Source organism: Canis lupus, chromosome 11 (genome assembly GCF_048164855.1).
Source record: "Canis lupus baileyi chromosome 11, mCanLup2.hap1, whole genome shotgun sequence".
Taxonomy (NCBI): Eukaryota; Metazoa; Chordata; class Mammalia; order Carnivora; family Canidae; genus Canis; species Canis lupus.
The window spans coordinates 24715812-24734273 of record NC_132848.1 but is presented as its reverse complement, the minus strand read 5'-3'; the positions used below and the strand labels follow the sequence as shown (position 1 = coordinate 24734273).

General features: G+C 59.1%; 1 protein-coding gene across 3 annotated transcripts in view; it reads left to right on the top strand.

Moving 5' to 3' along the window:
* The window catches only part of MPPED1 (metallophosphoesterase domain containing 1), a 77935-nt gene extending 59995 nt beyond the window's left edge, over nucleotides 1–17940 (top strand). For all 3 annotated transcript variants that reach the window (XM_072843619.1, XM_072843621.1, XM_072843620.1), the window contains exons 5-7: nucleotides 11548–11663; nucleotides 13465–13578; nucleotides 15544–17940. In XM_072843619.1, the coding sequence (XP_072699720.1) occupies nucleotides 11548–11663; nucleotides 13465–13578; nucleotides 15544–15662 (349 nt within the window). In that variant the 3' untranslated portion in view covers nucleotides 15663–17940. The remainder of the gene's footprint in view (nucleotides 1–11547; nucleotides 11664–13464; nucleotides 13579–15543) is intronic.
* The last annotated feature ends 522 nt before the right edge of the window (nucleotides 17941–18462 follow it).

Below are 18462 nucleotides of genomic sequence, written 5' to 3'. Positions count from 1 at the left end.
AGACATTAAACTTTGAGAAGTGGCTGCCGGCCGTTGCCGGGCGTCTGGGCGCGGATCCTGGTGCTCAGCTTGTCGGCCTGGCGCTGCCTCGAGGCGGGGTGCGGGGTGCCCTGCCCCTCCCGCAGGCAGCCCGGGGCCCCGGGCCCAGCCCTCTGTCACCACCCTGCTACAGGCGGCCAGGTCCCAGCCCGGGGATCTGGGGTCAGAGTCTGGGCCTTCCGTGAAATGACGGTGGGGCCCGCCCCCCCCGTAGGGTGGTTCCTAGGATTCCGGGAGGTCCTGGGCCTATACTGCGTGGGACGCAGCAGATGCTCAGCACGCAGTGGCCCCACTCACTGCCTAACCCTCCAACAGCTCGCTGCCTCGGTTGCCCGGCGGAGGGTGGCGGGCTCGGGGTTCCCTGCACGGCCAGGGGCTGCCCACTGAGGGCCAAGCCTTCCACGTCCTTCCCTCTCTTCTCCGTGGGCACAGGGCAGGCCAGCTGGGTGGGTTGGGGGCAGGCACGGAGCTGCCTGTAACCCAAGGGATCCAGGCTCTGCTTGCTGAGGGGACGGTCGTCGTTGTCACTGTTCCTGCTGCGGTCCCTGAGGCCCGGTGCTCCAGCGGTCCTTGTCCCCACTGGACCGCCGTGGAGGCCGAGACCCAAGAGTGAAGGGACTGGCTTAGGGTCCCCCGGTGCTTGAGGGCAGGATGGAGGCTCCCTGCAGAAGTGGGTACAGAGCGATGCTAAAAGGTTTGTTTTTTTTTTTAAAGATTTTATTTATTCTTGAGAGACCCAGAGAGAGGCAGAGACACAGGCAGAGGGAGAGGCAGGCTCCATGCAGGGAGCCCGAGGGGGGATTCGATTCCCGGACCCCAGGATCACGCCCTGGGCTGAAGGCAGACACTCAACCACTGGGTCACCCAGGGGGCACTAAAAGTTGTTTTTTTAACTTCATCAAATAGGTCTTTGGGAGAAAACCGAATAGAGGCCAATAGAGTGAAACCCCAGCTTCTTCTTTGCCCCGAGATGCTCTCACCGGGACGTGGGCGAGGGCCGGGGACCCTGCCCAGGTGCGACGCCGAGCCCGGCCGCCGTCGGAGGCCGCGGGGGTCGTGGGGACGCCGGCCCTGCCCGATCCGGGCCCCTGGCTCCTTCCACGAGTCCCGGCGCAGCGCCAGCCGCTCACCCACACTCCTTTGCTCTTTCTCTTAAGAAAACCCTTAATGTTCCTTCGAAAGCATTGATTCGTTCAGTCTCCCTCCAATGACCGTCCACGGTGTTTGGGGCGCTGGCCGCCCCTGTTCTGCAGAGCGCTGTCTGGGGCAGTCGTGGGCAGCCTGGATTGGGGTGCCCCTCGGACGGGATTGTGCCCGCCCCGGCCTGTGGGTGCGCTCGGTGCGGGGACGGGTTCCTTTTGTTTCCTGGGCCTGCGGGCTCACCCGCCGGAGGACGAGCCGTGGCCCGAGGTCTGGGGTGTCTTCCTCCATCTGGGGTGGCGTCCTGTCTCCCTGTGGTCAGTGGGCAGCCTTTTCTGGCCCCGTCCCCTGCGGCCCCCGAAGCCCTCTGGGGGCCCAGCTGTCCCGAGGGGGGTGGCAAGCCCAGCTCCCCCCCCCCCGGCCCCCTGGGGCTTCCCGCTTGTTACTTCCCTGCATGAGAAGACCCACGTTCCCTGGTTCCCAGGGGGCCAGTGCCTGCGCCCCTGGAGCTGTGATCTTTCCTGTTCCTCTCGCATTTCTAGGGGGTTTTGGCAGGAGGCTGCGCACCCCCCCCCCCCCCCCCCCGTCCGTTGAGGCGGGAGAGGTGGGCCTTCCCTCCCCGCTGTGGCCGAGACCCAGGCCCTGGGGCGGCAAGATCCCCGGGAGCTGCTGCAGCATCGTCCTATTAACCCGCCGCACAACGGGGCACGTGGACGGGGAGGGGAGGCTTGGGGGGCTCCAGCCCGGGGGGGCGGGCTCGCTCAGCTTCGGGGTAGCCTGGAGCAGCCCGCAGGCCTCGGGGGCTGCAGAGCCCAGGAGGGGCTCCCCGGGTCCCTGGGTCCCACTTCTGGGACATCGGCCTTGGATTCTCCCCTCCGTGCAGGGCGAGGTGGGGGCGCCGGGGCCTTGGTGAGGGGCCCTTCCTGTCCTGAGCCAACCGGTGAGGACGGCTGTGTGCCCTGGGGCCGCGTGCTCGAGGGCTGCGACCGTGAGCACTGCCCAGGTGTCCCCCAGCCCCCGGCATGTCCCCCAGGTCCCGGCAGGTCCCGAGGCCCCCACTTGTCCCCCAGGTCCCGGCTTGTCCCCTACCCCCTGGCATGTCCCCCAGGTCCCAGCATGTCCCCCAGGCCCGGCTTGTCCCCCAGGTCCCTGCTTGTCCTCCAGGCCCTGGCTTGTCCCCCAGGCCTCAGCTTGTCCCCCAGGCCCCTGCTTGTCCCCCGAGCCCTGGCGTGTCCCCCGAGCCCTGACATGTCCCCCAGGCCCCTGCTTGTCCCCCAGGCCCCTGCTTGTTCCCCGGCCCCTGGCATGTCCCTCAGACCCCTGCTTGTTCCCCGGGCCCCGGCATGTCTACCACCAGGGGTCTGGCTGCCACCGATGCCCTTCTCCTCCCTCCCCTGCACTCCGACAGTTGTCACCCCCACATCGCAGGCAGCCCACGAATTTTGATATTGGGAAGAAATACCTCACGGTCCCCGGCCCTACACTTGCTGCCTCTACACACACACTGCACCACGCATGCACCTGCACACAGCTACACACACAACCCCTGTACCACACACTGCACACGCAACTACGCACACACATCCATACACACAACCCCCACACCGTGCAGACACATCACACACCTACCTGCACAGCCTCACATTGCACACGCACACCACACACACAAGTATGAACACACACGTGCAGCTATATACACCTACACACACAATTCCCACACCACATATACGCACAACACATGCATGCAATTACACACACACTCCTACACACACAACCCCCACGCTGTGCACCCCACACACATGCATGCACACATATGCAGCTACAAAGATGCACACATCTGCATATACAACCCCCCCACACGCATACCACACACACAGCTATACACACAACCCACACACCACATACATGTACACACGCATGTAGCTACACACACGCACACACCTACTTACACAATCATACATACACACACCATACACACATGCATGCACACACACAACCCCCTGATTGTGCACACTCCAGACTCTCTCTCTCTCTCTCTGTCTCTCTCGGACTGTGTCCTTTGGCCCTTCCCTGTCCTTATCGGTCCTGATTTCGCGTTGTTGTTATCTTCCCTACAGAGGCCCCTCCACACATATGCGCACCATTCTACATGAGATTAATGTTTGAAACGAATTGTCTGCCTTCTCGGGGCTGCAGAGTCCCAGCGAAACAAAAGATGAATGGTTCTGCACCTCGTAAGGGTGGGGGAAATTAATTAGGAATGACAAAGGACCCCATTCTTCGGTTCCACTTATCTTGCTGCTGACTTGCCGGAACTGTTGTGCGCAGGGCAAGGTGTGTGATTGACAGTCCCTGGGGACGTGTCGCCAGCCTGTGGGGCCCTGCCCCCTCACAGGCAGCAGGCAGGTGGAGCTGACCCAGGGGGCTCCCTCCGTGCCCTCGAGGAGGTGCCAGGAAAAGGAGCAAGGCAAACGTCTCTCCCTCAGAGCTGCGCAGGTGGCGGCCGTGGCTCGAACTGTGGGGTGTTCCCAGGTGTGGGGACACCACCTGTGGGGTGAGGAGTCAGCACGAGCTCTCCTGAGCAACCCAGGTATGCCACTGACTCGATTTCCCCCGCAGTAGACGGGAGCTCCGCTCCCCCCCCCCCCCGGGGCAGCTGGTGGGGCCAGTGACATGGGGACCTCCGGGTGAGGTGCTCTGTAGCTGCCCGTGGGGGTCAGGCCGCCGTCCTGCCCAGGCTGCAGCTTTCACCCTCGTAGGAGGAGGGCGGGGTGAGAACGCCTGGCCCAGCACCTGCCAGGGCAGCCGCCCTCCACCCCGGACCTTGGGGCGCAGGCTGCCTGGGAGGCAGGGAAGGTCCCCGAAGGAGGTGAGGCGGCATGCAGAGGGTGTGACACACTGAGCCTGCTTCCCCTCTGAAGTCTCATCTGTGAAATGGGCACATGGGTCCTGCGGGCCGGTCATGGGATGGTGGGGGAGACTGGAAGCTCAGTGGGTGGTGAGGGTCTGTGTCCTGGTGCTTATGTTTGTTGCAGGTGTCGGAGCTTCGTGACTCCAGGGGTTCGGGGAGGGGGTGGGCTCAGGAGGGAGGGAGCACAGAGGAGAGGACAGATGCTTAGTTCTTCCCACCTGCCCACCTGCCAGGTACAGCACCTGGCCGTTGGTTCTATCGTGTTCATTCGTTCGTGCACACCATGAGCCAACCCTCCTGAGTCCACCCAGGCTCAGCCATCCTTTGGGCAAGAGGGATTTAGGGGTGATTTGACCTGAGCCCACCCTGAGGGAGCCACCACGAGGGCACTCAGAGCAGGGAGGGTCACCTGTGCTTGGGGGATGGAGGTGATCAGGGAAGGCTTCCTGGAAGAGGGGCCTTTAAGCCAAGCCTTAACAAATATTGAGTCATGGACTCTGAAGAGAGGCTAAGGAGGGCTTTTCAGGTGGCTGGAACAGCGGGAGCAAAAGCCCCAGAGGTGGGAAAGGCTGGGCTGTGCTCAGCAAACAGGATTGTTGTGGCTGGCAGGTGGTGAGTTCAGTGGGAAATCTGAGCAGGACGGTTCCGCAGGTGGATGGGGACAGAGCCCAGGGACCCTGTGTGCCAGGCCCTGAGGTCTGTGCTGGTCTTCTAGGCACAGGGAGCCATGGAGGGCTTGGGAGTAAAGGAGCCACATGGGGGACAATTGAGGGGGGGCACCAGGAACCAGAGTCACAGGCTGCTTCCTCTCCGTCCAGCCAGGCTCCACGGGGGCAGAGCAGGGCCAGGGCTGGGCTGGGACCTGGCGGGGGACGTTTAGGAGCTACCCACAGGGGCAGCAGGCGGTTGCCATCGAAGGGGGGGGACCTGCGGCCCGGCCACCCCAGTGGGGGCCTCTCTGGGTCAGGCACCTATTGGGCCCCCGATGCAGGAGCCAGGACCCCTGGTCCTGTGTGTCCTCAGGCACACCACTTGGCCTCTCTGTGCCATTGTTTGCTTCTCGTTAAAGTGGGAGCCTCCCAGGACTTTGAGCTGAAGGTTAACTGAGCTGAGGTGTGCAAGTGGCTGGTAAGCGGGGCGCGCAGAGGAAGGGGAGGCAGGAGGAAGGCCTCTGGCATGGAGGCAGGGAGCACGGGCTCTGGGATCACCGTCTGGGTTCGAGCCCTGGCTGTGTCACTTGGTCCCCAGGTAACCCTGGGCAAGCCTGTGACCCTGCCCACACCCCGGTTTCTGCATCTGGATTTGTGCCTGTGTGGCTTTCCCCTTGATGTCGCCGCCACGCCCCTCGGAATCCGGTCAAGGGAACCCCCTACGCCTGCCCTCGGGCATTGTGCCCTGGCCTGGGTGCCCCGCTGGGCTCAGCCCCACCCCGGGGCACCCCAGGCCTCCTCCGCCCACACCCCAGCGTCCCCAGGAAATGGGGTGGCCACCCCCCAGGCTAACTGGCTGACCCCTGGGTACACCTTCCCCGCAGCGCGGAGTGCGCTCCGCTTCGCGATCTCTGCAGACGAGCGTCCCCCTCCCGTCTGCCGTTGGGGGATCCGGATTCACGCTTCAGGGGGAAATCGTTTAATGATTGGCCACGAGGAGGTCATTTATATTGGCTAAGCGGGCTTAATTAGACTGGATTCGAAGGTTACCATAAGCGCACAAAAAAGCTGTTAAGGGGTTAACCTCTGAGAGATTACATTGTATTCAGCGCTCTGTTAAAGTTTGAATTAATTTTTCCCATGGGTTTGTTCACATTCTAATTTTCAACTAAATGAGACATCTGTTTCAGAAAAGGAAAATTTGCTCTGGTTGTCATGGCAACTATCATTCTGTAAGAAAATTATTCCAATGGTTACTTTAGAACAGAAAGACAGAAATTCAGGACGTAAAGCCTCCTCCCATTGCTCACTCGGAATTCTGATTCATCCGACCTCCTTGGGGCCTGTGCGGTGTCCCGGATGGGGTGTAGACGTCGGGCCCCGGGTCCCCAGCGGGGCCAGGCTGGGTGCAGGAGGCGGGGGCTGGGTTTTCGCAGGGGCCCAGAGTCCCGTGTGGGGCACTCAGGGTCCCGGACCACAGCTGCCCCCGAGGTGGGTGGGCCAGTAGGCGGTGGGCTGGGCCCCGGCTGCTTGGGTGGCCGGCCCTGTGGCCCTTGGCTGCCCTGTCCCCTGGCGGGAAACCAGGGCAGCCACGCACTTCACCTCCGGCTCCAAAGGGCCTTACGAGGTGAGGAGGCCGATTGGCCAGACGCTGGGGCCTCTGGGGCCAACTTCCTCTCGGAGGAGGACCTGCGGCCACCCTTTGTCTCCTCTCCCCCTGGAGGAGCTGAATGGACATCAGCAGGAGGGGCCGGTCAAAGGCCTCTGGGGAGGGGGCGAGGTCACCGTGAAGAGCCCGTCTCCACGCGGGCCCTGCTGCAGGCTGCCCTGGGCAAGGCCCCTGGCCTGCAGAGGGTATCCCCCAGCCCACGGGCCATCCTGGGAAATGTCTCCTCTGGATGTCTGCATGAATGATTTGACGCTTCCTTCTCCTAAAATTTCAATAAAATCTAGAACCTCCCCTTTCCCATTGACGGAGCTCCTGGGCCTTTAGGAGTTTTCATAGTGGGAGTGAAACGCAAGCCTCTTCACCCCCCCTTCTCTCCTCCCCTCTGTGCAGGGTCACGGCGGGCAGCAGGGATGCCCCTGCCCTTGGGGGGAAGGTCTGGGGGCACAGGCATCGTTATTCTGCTGGGACAGGTGAAGCGAGCAGCCCGGGGGCCCAGAGCCGGGAGGTCTGATGCCAGCCTCCGTGCCTTGAGCAACTCAGCCGTCAGGGCCTCCCGGCGCCTTCCCAGGATTTGAGGTGCTGTCTTTCCAAGAACGGGGCAGGTGTCTCCGTGGGGAACCGCTGCCCCAGAGGAAGACTCGGTGGTGCTGGGTGAGGGGAAGCTGAGGCCGGCAGAGGCTTGCGGGGGTCTCCTTCTGGGGGTCTGTGGGGTCTCTGATCTATTTCGAAGTGTCTCTTTCAAGAAGCTACCCCTTGCTGTGGCTCACAGGAACTAACAGATGCCTTCTCTCCATGCAGATGAGGCCTCATCCCGTCTTGTAAATATTTGATTAGATTTTTGAAGAATAGATCCCGGATTTGGAAGGCAGTGCCAGAAACGCGTTGCTTCTTTCCCCAGAGGCTGACAGGCCTTTGGGCTCCTGGGAGGACCACTAGGCTTGGCTTTCTGAGTGGCTTCCAGGCTGCTGCAGCCCTTTCTGCAGTGAGTCTGCCCTGGTTCCACCAAAAGGGGGCTTTGAGTGTACCCAGAGTCTTCAGGGTTGCAGAGCTGTGAGCTCAGACTATTAGAGCAGGAGCAGCCTCGGGTGGATGCGGAGTGGGACTGTTAGCCGTTTCTGACCAGGAACCATGGTAGGAAAAGCACTTTACATTGTGACTCACTACATCCATACGTGGGTGTCTATTTAAATATAAATACATTTAACTGAAGTATCCTTCCCTGCTAGGAGGTACTCTTTTTGATGATGCTCTCTTTTCCTTTTAAAAAAATGTTGTTGTGAGCCGTCAAAATGCAGTTTGAAACACTCTGCCTTAGGTCAAAGGTTTTTCATGCACCCTCCATGGGGGGGCTTCAGGAAGGGGCCACAATAATGATAGCGATAGTGATGATGATGGTGGTGATGACGGTGGTGGTGATGGTTATGATGATGATGGTGATCATCATCAGGTGGTGGTGGTGATGATGGTGGTGCTGCTGCTGCTTGTGATGGTGATGATGATGGAGATGGGATGATGATGATGTTGATGATGGTGGTGATGATGGTGGTATTGGTGATAGTGATAGTGGTGATGCTGCTGCTTGCGATGATGATGATGATGATGATGGAGGTGGGGATGATGATGATGGTGGTAGTGGTGAAGATGGAGATGGGATGATGATGGTGATAGTGGTGATGATGGAGATGGGATGATGATGGTGATATGGTGATGAAGGCAGCTACAATGCATTGAACCAGGCACTGTTTTAAGCACTTTATATGGATTAATGGATTTAATCCTTCCAAACAGCCCTATTGAGATGGTATTATTATCCCTGTTTTATAGATGGGGAAATTAAGGCATAGAGAGAAGTCGAGTCACTTGCCAAAGGTCACACAGGTAGTAAGAGGTGGACCCATTCTCACCCAAGTCCGTCCAACCCCAAGATTGCCTTAAAGATGGGTGTAAAATTGTGTGTGTGGAGGGGGGGGTGCATTTTCTGTGGAGAGGACTCTCACCTTTATGCAGATGTGCAAGGGCAGGCCTATGTGGACCTGCCAGTGATAGGAGGTGTCTTCTGAGGGGACTGTCCCCAGGGCAGCCCACCCAGTTGCTATTTCCCAGCCCCGAACACCTGGTCTCCTCACTTGGCAGGTGCTTCCTATGGTTGGGGATCCCTTGGACAGCCCAAACCTGGGGACTCAGCCCTTCTGTGCCTCCTTCTCACCATCTGTTTCTCCTCCCAGAGCCTCAGAGTGCAGATCCCAGGCCCCCACCCATACAGGTGTTCTTCCGGGATCCACTCATATCTAGGTATGAGGGAATCTTTTCGGCTTCGCCTACAAGAACAAGGCAGGAGCCAACAGACCCCTTCTTCAAAGCCAAAACGTAGGTCAGCAGGGGCTTGGGGCCATGGTGGCCTGGCGAGCTCTGCCCGCTTTTAGTGAGTGTTTCTGGGTAGGGCCTGGGGGCTCTCTTGAATATGGGGCATCGTTTTGAGCTTTGAAGTTTAGGCTGCAATCCCAAGGCAACAGGAAAAGTCCTGACATCTGTTAACAGAGGGATTTGTTGATCCAGGCCTCCGTCACTCACCACCATTCCCTAATGCGACATTTATTCCCCTCTGGGCTGCTGCTGGGTGCAGGAGGAGCGGCAGGGTGGGGCAGGCAGGGCTCTGAAGGATACATGTGGCATGAGGGCAGGGTAGGCAGGAGGGGAAGATCAGGGACCCAGTGTTCCTGGCAGGGGTCCCAGATGAGCAAGGCCGGCAATGGAGGGGACTCGGCATGTGTCTGAAATGATGAAAGGACTTTTGGCGCCCAGACAGCCACCGTGGTGCCCCATCTTCCTCCCTCACAAACCTGGGCTCCAGGAGATGGTACTGCAGGCATGAAGGCTGGGGGGACAGAGACTCAGGCCTGGGTTCAAACATGACTTCTCCCCCGATGAGCCGTGTGACCCTGGGCACCTCACCGCCCCTCACCGAACCTCAGTCCTCTTGTCCAGAATGTACCATGGTGGGACGAAATCAGGGTTTTCAAATGGTGTTCCGTGAGGTGCCTGGGGTTCCAAAGAGGTGGCTGGCAACAGGTAGAGCCGTTGGGTCCACAACCAGAGGTCTCAGCCTCACCCTGGAAGGGCGTATGGGCCATGAGAGGGATGTTAGCGGCCACTTTGGGCACGCGACAGACCCTGAAGATGAAAGCCCAGCCTCCCAGCTGACTTGTATGGTATGTGTGGGCAGGTGAGTGGTAGTGAGGTGCCCAGCCTGGGAGTCAGCACGCCCGGGGCCAAGTCTCCAGGTTACCTCACCTCTCTAAGCCTCTGGTTCCTCATCTGTAAAATGGGGATACTGAGTCCTTAATTCACAGGGTTCTTGTAACAGGAAAACCATCCGTGTACTTGGACGGTAGCTGACAAAAAAGTAGGTATGCAGGAGATGCAGGTGATAATTCCTGTTCTCAGTCTCCTCGTCCATAAAACATAAAGAAAGAAACCTGTCTGCCCACCCATGCTGCCTGTGTGAAGGTCCCTGAGGTGGCAGGTGAGGAGGTGACCGTGGTGATGACAGTGATAGTGGTGATGATGCCTGTATCATGTCCTGGGGCCATAGACTGGGGAGCTTAAAACAATAGGCATTTATTCTTTCACGGTCTGGGGGCTGGACGTCTGAGATCAAGGTGTCACCAACATTTGTCCTTTTTGAGGGCCCTGAGAGGGAAGCTGTTCCATGACCCTCTCCCAGCTTCTGGTGGTGCTCCTTGGCTTGTAGACAACATCACTCCAATCCCCACCTCCATTGTCACTGGACCTTTTCCCTCTGTCTCTGTGTTTTTACAGGACCTTCTCATAAGACACCAGTCACTAGATTAGGGGCGCACCCTAATCTGCTATCACCTCATCTTAGCTTGATTATATCTGCAAGGACCCTATTTCTAAACACAGTCACATTCACAGGTATTGGGGGTTCATACTTCAACCTATGTTTTTGGAGGACACAATGTGACCCACAACAGTGGCGACAGTGATGTTGGTGATGGTGAGAGTGCTGGTGGTGATGATGGTATGTGATGATATTGATGGTGGTGATGATGATGATGGTGGTGATGATGGTGATAATGATAATGATGGTGGTGATGATGGTGATGGTGGTGATGGTGACGGTGGTGATGATGGTGATAATGATGGTGGTGATGATGGTGGTGATAATGGGGATGATGGTGACGGTGGTGATGATGGGGATTTTGTAAACATTAAAGGGCTATGTTAATGTGAGATCTTATGACTCAGGCCTAAAGGGAGGTTCTTAGTAGGATGCTTTTGTTAGAAATGGAAGCCCAATCAAATGGCTTTCTTTGGGCCCATGTAAGTGAGAAGTGCAGAGGTATGGTGGGTGACCGGTGCAGTTTTGACCCAGGGGCTCCCCTGGGCCATGTGGTCCAGCCATCGCCCTTTGGGACAGCTTAATAGCTGCTAACAGTTTCTAAGGCAAGAAGCTCACTGGTTGAGACACAGGGTTGACAGCTTCATCTTCCCTCATCCTCCAAAGAAATATCTGGGATTCCCTCCAATGGAAGGATCTGGGTTACACGTTCACCAGTGAGCCAGTTGGCCTGGGTCCCTCTGGCCCTGCCCTTAGAGCTGGGGATGGACGCAGCCTGCTGGGAGCTTCAGGGGAAAGCAGGAATCACTGTCCTCCACTCGGAAGCCACTCTCTCTGGGTGGGGTCCCTGGGTGGTGATGATGGTGATGGTGGCGATGATGGGTGGGGTCTCTACCTGCCCCAGCCGTGGGCGGGAAGACAGAGGAGCGTTTTCCTGGTGAGGGGTGGGTGCGCATGTGCTCTGAGTTTCCTTAGAAGAGCCTGGAGCAAGAGAGGTCATTGGCAGAAGCTGATTCTTTTTAAACTTTCATTTTAAAAAATTATGGAAATAATTCGTCCTAGAAAAACAAAAACTGTGTTGAAAGACGAGGAAAAGGTAAGAGGATGCCAGTGACATCGCCCGGCCCACGAGTCGGTCAGGATTCTGGCTGAGTCCCGGTGGTCGTCACCTTTACTTGAGTTTCGAAGCATCAGGCAGGTCCTGAGGACCTCAGGCCTCCGCCTGCCCCCCCTTCCTGTCCGCGGCCTCTCTGAACCTCCTGCTCTTCTTCCGTAGGCAGCCCTGGTTTTATGGCTGGGGCTTTAACCTCCCTCGAGGCCAAGCACTGCTAGAGAAATGGAACCTCATTCCCGAAGGCGTAGACATCCTGATAACCCACGGACCACCACTGGGTAAGCACCAGGTGGCCATCAGCTGGCCGGCTTGGGCTGGGGGGACGCGGGGGGGTTGGGGGGGCCCCGCCTGAGCCCTGAGGTCAGCCCCTGTGAGCTCCGAGTCGGCTTGCTGCGGCACAGGGGACAGTTCTCCCCAGAGCCCCCCTTGCTTCCCAAGCACCGACTGTCCCCCGTGGGCCCTTCGCAGTGCCCCAGGGAGGGCGGAGTCGTGGCCTGCGTGCTCCACACTGGGGCTGCGGCGGGGCGGGGAGGGGAGGCTGCGCCCTGACTCTCCAGGCCCGCGCGTCCCGGGGCAGAATACTTTCAGGGTGGCTCTCTGGGCTTTGTCCTGCCCCGCGAGACCCCTAGGGGACTGCAGCGCCATCCATCCCGGCAGCCCCCAGGCCCCAGCCTCCTCCCAGGCCCCGCCGCCACCTCCCTGGTCCAGGCGGATGGCAGCACTCCGGTGGCCTAACCGCCTCGAGGCCCCACTGGCTGTCCCGCGGTCAGGGGCTCTCTCAGGCCACCCCTCCCCGTCCCCTCGCACATGGCCTGGCCTCCGCGCGTCCCTCCAATCCCACCTCCGAACTGTGCCCCAGCCCCTTCCTCTCCTCTCCAGCCCTGCTGACCCCACCTGGGGCCGGCGGTGTCTCCGGCCTATTCGATGATTGCCACGGCCCCCTCACTGCTCCCCCTGCCCCCAGTCCTGCCCCTTCCGTTCCACTGTCCCCGCATCCGCATCCGCAGGAGGGAGTCCTCCGAACCCGCAGCTGTGCCATGGTGCCTCTCTACGACCCTTCGTGGCTCCCCAGCGCCTGCTAGCCTCCTCCGCACCCCCACCGCGGGCACGGGACCTGCCGTCCCTCCCGCAGTGATGGGGCCACTCTGGGGGTGCTTGCCTCCAGGGCTTGCAGGCTGCGGGTGGAGGGGCACGGAATGGCCAGGCCCGGTGGGCCCTCCCTCTCCCCCCACCCCCTCCCTCCCTCTCCCTGTCTCTCCCTCCCTCCCCTTCCGTCTTCCCCTCCCTCCTTCCTCCCCTCCCTTTCTCTCCCTCCCTCCCCCTCCTTTCCTCTCCCTCCCCCTCTCTCCTCCCCTCCATCCCTCAGCACTAACACAGCAGGCTGCCTGACCGAGGCCTTGAGGATCCCCCTTCCCCACCAGCAGAAACCTGTTCTGCCCACCCAAACCGAGAGGGGCCGAGATGAACCCCGGTGTCTCGCTTGGAGTAATCAATTATTCTTCGTTTGCGTAGCCATGTGAGGAGAATGAGCAGCCGCCATCTGGGGCGGCTCCGGGAGGCTGGCGGTGCGCGGACCCAGACTCCGCACGGGAGCTGTGCTGCGTGGAATGGACTTCATTCCCTTCATTCCCGGGGTTTTGTGATGTTTGCTTAAGAAGTTTCCAACGTGGAGATCTTGCTCCTGGTGCAGCCCTGCTGCCAGCACTGGGGTGCCCTTGGGCCTCCCCTGTCCCTCTCAGGCCTTGGTTTGCCTGTCTCTGCAATGGGTGGATGGCCCCCTGGAGGCCGCCTTGAGCCCGTGGGGGAGCTCACGTGCCACCCTGAGTGCCTGGCCCACTCTGGGCCCTTGCCAGCTTGGCCCCGCAGAGGACGAGGCTCCCGTCAGGCTTTCCCTCCCCGGAGGCGGGGCAGGGCGGCCAAGGGACAGCTGCGGGGGTCCGGGGGTGGGTCTGCCTGGGGCCTGGAGTCGGGGACCCCGTGACTTGGAGACCCCGAAGCTGCAGCCTGGGGTCTGCGGGGCGGGGCGCCTGGCCACCCGGACCCCGTCCATCACCGCCCTCCCGCCGTCTCCTCACACAGGCTTCCTGGACTGGGTCCCCAAGAAGATGCAGCGGGTGGGCTGCGTGGAGCTGCTCAACACAGTGCAGAGGCGCGTCCAGCCGCGGCTGCACGTCTTTGGCCACATCCACGAAGGTGGGTGACGGGGGCGGGGGCGGGCTCCTCACCTCCGTCCACCCAGTCACCTCCTCCCCCGTCTCCGCTCATTCCTGACACGGGGTCACTGCTTGCCCGGCCCCGGCCGCAACTCTGCCTCCCTGGACAGTCTCTGGGACACGGGCAGGGAGCTTTTCGGAGGAGGGGACATTGGATGGGACACGGAGGATGTGGTAGGTTCGGAGGCACACTGGGAGGCCTTAGGGCTGGCAGCCCGGTCTTGTCGCCCTGCGGCCTGGCATACTTAATAAATAAGTATTAATAAACGTGGAGGGTCACTTGCTCGCCTGAGACATTGTGGTGGCACCTCGCCTCCACCCCCACCACACACACATACACACGTGGCATTCTGGCTCTACTCCCGGGGGGCTGGGGACACCTGCTGGGTCCACCTAGTTGGAATGGTGCGGGGTGTTCACTTCCCCCCAAGGGGCAGCGGGCAGGGTGGCTGTGATGGTGGCGGGGGGTGTCAGTCCAGCCCTGAGTGCCCGCGCCCCCACACCTGCACACAGGGCTTTCGTTATTAGGCCTTGGGCTTCTCACCGTAGCCTGATCGTTTGCACACCTCCTCCTCCTTTTGCTCCCTTTGACCTTCATCCCCCTGCCCCAGGCCTCCCTGGCCCATCCCACCCTACCGGAAAGTGCACAGGCTCCATGGAGCATGGGGACCCAGGTGTTGTTCCCCAGAGTTGTCTTCTGGCCTCCTGAACCTCTGTCTGTGTGAGGCCAGGGCCCCTGGGCCTCACATGTGCCTGGTCCACATCAGATTGTCTCCAGCTCAGAAGCAAACGAGCCTCAGCCCTTTCCCCGAGGGCCGTGCAGGGTGTCGGCAGACAGCAGCACTGATCAGACCGCCCCTGGCCCCACGGAGCTCACAGTCTTCTAGGCAGGAGACAGGCTACCAAAGGCAGAATCTGAGAGGTCAAGGAAGAGGACAACCCCTGTGGGATGTGCTGTGGAATAGCAATAATGGCTGTCATTTTGTGCAGCCCTACCAAGGGCATGTGATGCCACCAGATCTGAGGTTGTGTGTGATCTAGATCACACTTGTATAGGAAAAATGGGGGCACCAAAGAATGGGTAACCTATAGGGGGAGGGGAATGTCCCTTCTGGCTTGGAGGTGACCTGAGCTTAAAGATGAAGATTCTAAGAAGTAGTCATGGTGGGAAAAGGCTATGATGGCAGTACAGGCTAAGACAAGAAAGTACGTGATGATGTTGGTGGTGGTGATGGTGATGATGGTGGTGATGGTGGTGATGATGATGGTGGTGGCGATGGTGATGATGGTGCTGGTGATGATGGTGGTGGTGGTGGTGGTGGTAGTGGTGGTGGTGATAATGATGATGGTGATGGTAGTGATGGGGATGGTGATGAGGATGGTGCTGGTAGTGGTGGTGGTAGTGGTGGTGATGATGATGGTGATGATGCTAATGGTGGTGATGATGTCAGTGATGAGGTCTCACTGTGCTATTCATGTGCTTTTGAAGGACTGGGCTGAACACTGTATGTGGATTATTGTTTTTTAAAGATTTTATTTATTTGAGAGAGAGCAAGTGAGCAAGAGAGAGAGTGCTTGAGGGGAGAGAGGCAGAGGGAGAGGGAGCAGCAAACTCCCTGCTGAGAAGGCAGCCCGATGTGGGGCTGGATCTCAGGACCCCGAGATCATGACCTGAGCCGAAGGCAGACACCTAACCACTGAGCCACCCAGGCGCCCCTGTAGGTGGATTATGATCTCATGTGCTCCTCACAGCAGCCCGAGGAGGAGCATCTGTCATCCTCACCTCTATTTCTAGATGAAGAGGCTAAGTTGAGGGTTTCGGTAGCTTGCCCCGGATGTGTTCAGCCCACTGTAGCGAGTGCTCTCTCACTATCCACTAAGACCACCTCATTGCCCGGCCCTGGCCTCACCCCTCAGCCCTGACTGGCGTCTGCTTACTTTCCAGGCTACGGTGTCATGGCAGATGGGACCACCACCTATGTGAACGCGTCCGTGTGCACCGTGAACTACCAGCCTGTGAACCCGCCCATAGTCATTGACCTCCCCACACCCCGGAACTCCTGACTGCCCCCGCTGTCTCAGCCCTTCCTGCCCACATCAGCTACATCCGCCTGGCCGAGAGCACGGACCCCAACCACCCTTCCTTCCACGCAGACAACCCGTCTGGCCGCGGGGACCAGCCCAGCAGATGGGTTGAGGCCTTGGAATGAAGAAACATTCCCCTGACTCTTCGGCCTCCGTCACCTGGAGTCAGGACCCTGGGGGTCCCTGTCAGGGGTTCTGTGCTCGTGACTGTCTTCTGCGTGTACATTCCCGCGTGTACCTTGTCAAACGACCTAACAAGCTTGCGGTCCTGTCCTGCTCGGGAACTGACGGACTCATCCTTCTCGGTTGGACACCCTTGTGGGTTTGGGAAGCCGCTGCTCCTGGACACATTTTGGAAGTTCTCGCACAAAATCTCCCTCTGAGGGTTTGTGAGCCCACACAGGCTGCGAGCCCCAGGGCTGGGGGGGGGGTAGGTTTTCTAGCCTGGGTGCAAGGAACCCGCCATCTCCTCCCGGGCCGGAGAGGAGACAGGCCTGTGTCACAGCCAAGGCCCTGGAGGGAGCGATCAGGGACGTCTCAGGAATTCGGACTGCACCTGGCCAGGCCAGCAAGCCGTCTGCCTTGCCTTGTGACCCTGCTTTCTTCCTGTGGGCATCTAGCCGTCTTGAACAATGGCCTGAGCATCCCAGGCGCTTGCTTGGAGCCTGGATTTTGGGGGGTGGGGGTGGTTCTACAGAACAAGCCATGTGAGTGCCCAGGACCAGATGGAGGGTCCCCAAGTCATGGACGGCCCCGATCCGTGGGGGCTGCTCGGCCCTGCAGAACTCAGCAGGCTGGAGGGGCCGCAGACGCAGGCCGGGTGTATGTGCCCGTGTGGGGGTGCACAGACCTATACACACACACGTCCTTCTTATCTTAATGGAGTGGACCTCGTGTTTCTCATTACTGCCCTCGAATGGGGTTCCATCCTCATGCGGGTTCCCCACGCACCGTTTGGGTTCTGTGTCTGGGCCCACAGCTGAAGAGGCTGAGTGCTTCCTGGCCCTTGCCTGTGCCAGTCTGTTGTGCTGACGGGAGGGTGGCATGGTGACAGAGCAGGCCCTGGGCTCTGGCCGCTTCACGCAGGGGGACTTCTTTTTTTCCTTTAAATTAGGACTGGGTGGGGGGTTGGGGCTGAATCTGTGAGGGATCCCAAGGGAGCCAGCAGGGTCTCACCACGGTGAGGCGAGAGAGGCAGGATGGCCACGTGCAGGGTCAGAGTCTATCTTTATTCAAAATTTTGATATTTTGTTCATCGTGGCTATTTTTCTGAATAGATTTTGATTTTTAACAACATTGGATTACCTGGCACCACTGATATCTATTGCTGAGCGTTTTGGTGCCTTCTGGAATCTTGCACCAGAGAGGAGGGCTGGCTCACTTCCCCCTAGGCCCAGGCCTGGCAGCCAGCCCCTAACACGCCCTCTTCTCTCATTGTCTCAGGCGGTCCTGCAAGATCGGCATGGTTGGCCCCATTTTAGAGATGAGGGGCTCGAGATCAGAGAGGTGACATAACTTGCCTGAGGGGACACAGCTCAAGAGGGGCAGAAGCAGGCCGTGAGCCTTGGTCTCTGGCTTCATAGCCTCTGCTTTGCCACTGCCCAAAGCTCTGCCCCCACAAGGCCACGCAGGGTCCCCAGGCTCCTTTTTTTCCCTTAAGGGTCCTGTTCAGAGCCTCTCTGATTTGTTGCTCATAGAGAGTCCCTGGAGCACTGTGGGATCCCGTAGTCTGAGCCCAGCGTCCCGGGAGACCCTGAGTCCTTGCCCACTGGCACAGGGCTCCCCACAGGGCGAGGGGCACCATCCGTGAGGGGAGCGCGGCAGCAGCACCACTGCACGGACCGGGGGCCAGCCGCGCCCTGGGGGGGTGAGGACTTCAGGAATCTGGCCAAGCGGTTCCTGGTGGCCGAGGATGTTTACAAGGTCTCTGGGGAAGGCCAGGTGCAGGGCACAGGTGCACGCGCGGGGTGGAGAAGACACAGGCCCTTTTAGTCACCTCTACCGAATTTCTATTCGGACCAAGAACTATAAACTTCAAAAATTTTTTTCCTAAGGTATCTTCAGAATATGGTGTATTTTTATGTGGAAAAGTTATGAAGGCAGCTGTTACTTTGAAAGAAAATTCATTAAAAGTCCTTGAGGTATGAAAGATGATGGCGTGCTCCTCAATCATTTTGGCATAACTTGATTGTGGCTGTAATTTTTTTTTTTTTTTTTTGTCAAGCATGTCAGACAATAAAGTCTTTGTAAAAAGAAAGAGATGTCCATGTGGCGCCTCTTCCTATGCGTCTTTGGGTGTTGTGTGAGGCATGTGGGGGAGGAACGGGGTCCTCCCAGCCCAGGCCTGGGTCCTTGACAGACTTCAGAGGCCAAAAGACCTTCCATGTGGAAGCAACTGGCGTCCTTTCATTTGCTTCAGCTTCCCCAGGGGTGGGGCAGTCTCAGAGGTGGCTGGCACCGGGCCATTCGGTACCCTATGACATTCACGTACTTTGCCTGATTCCTCAAAACAGAGTACTTACATCAAGATGCTCTTAGCGGTGGGCCCTTCCCGGAGGCAGTATGTTCAACCCAGCCCTTATCAAACTACGGTCCAGATGTCACCCAAGAAAATCATTGACAGGTAAAATGACACCAGGTCTCAAAGCCACCTAAGCTGTAAAAGTCTCACCATTTCTATTCATCCATCCATCTACCCACCCATCTGTCCATCTACCCACCCATCCGCTCATCCATCTGGCCATCCATCCATCCATCTAACCATCCATCCATCTACCCG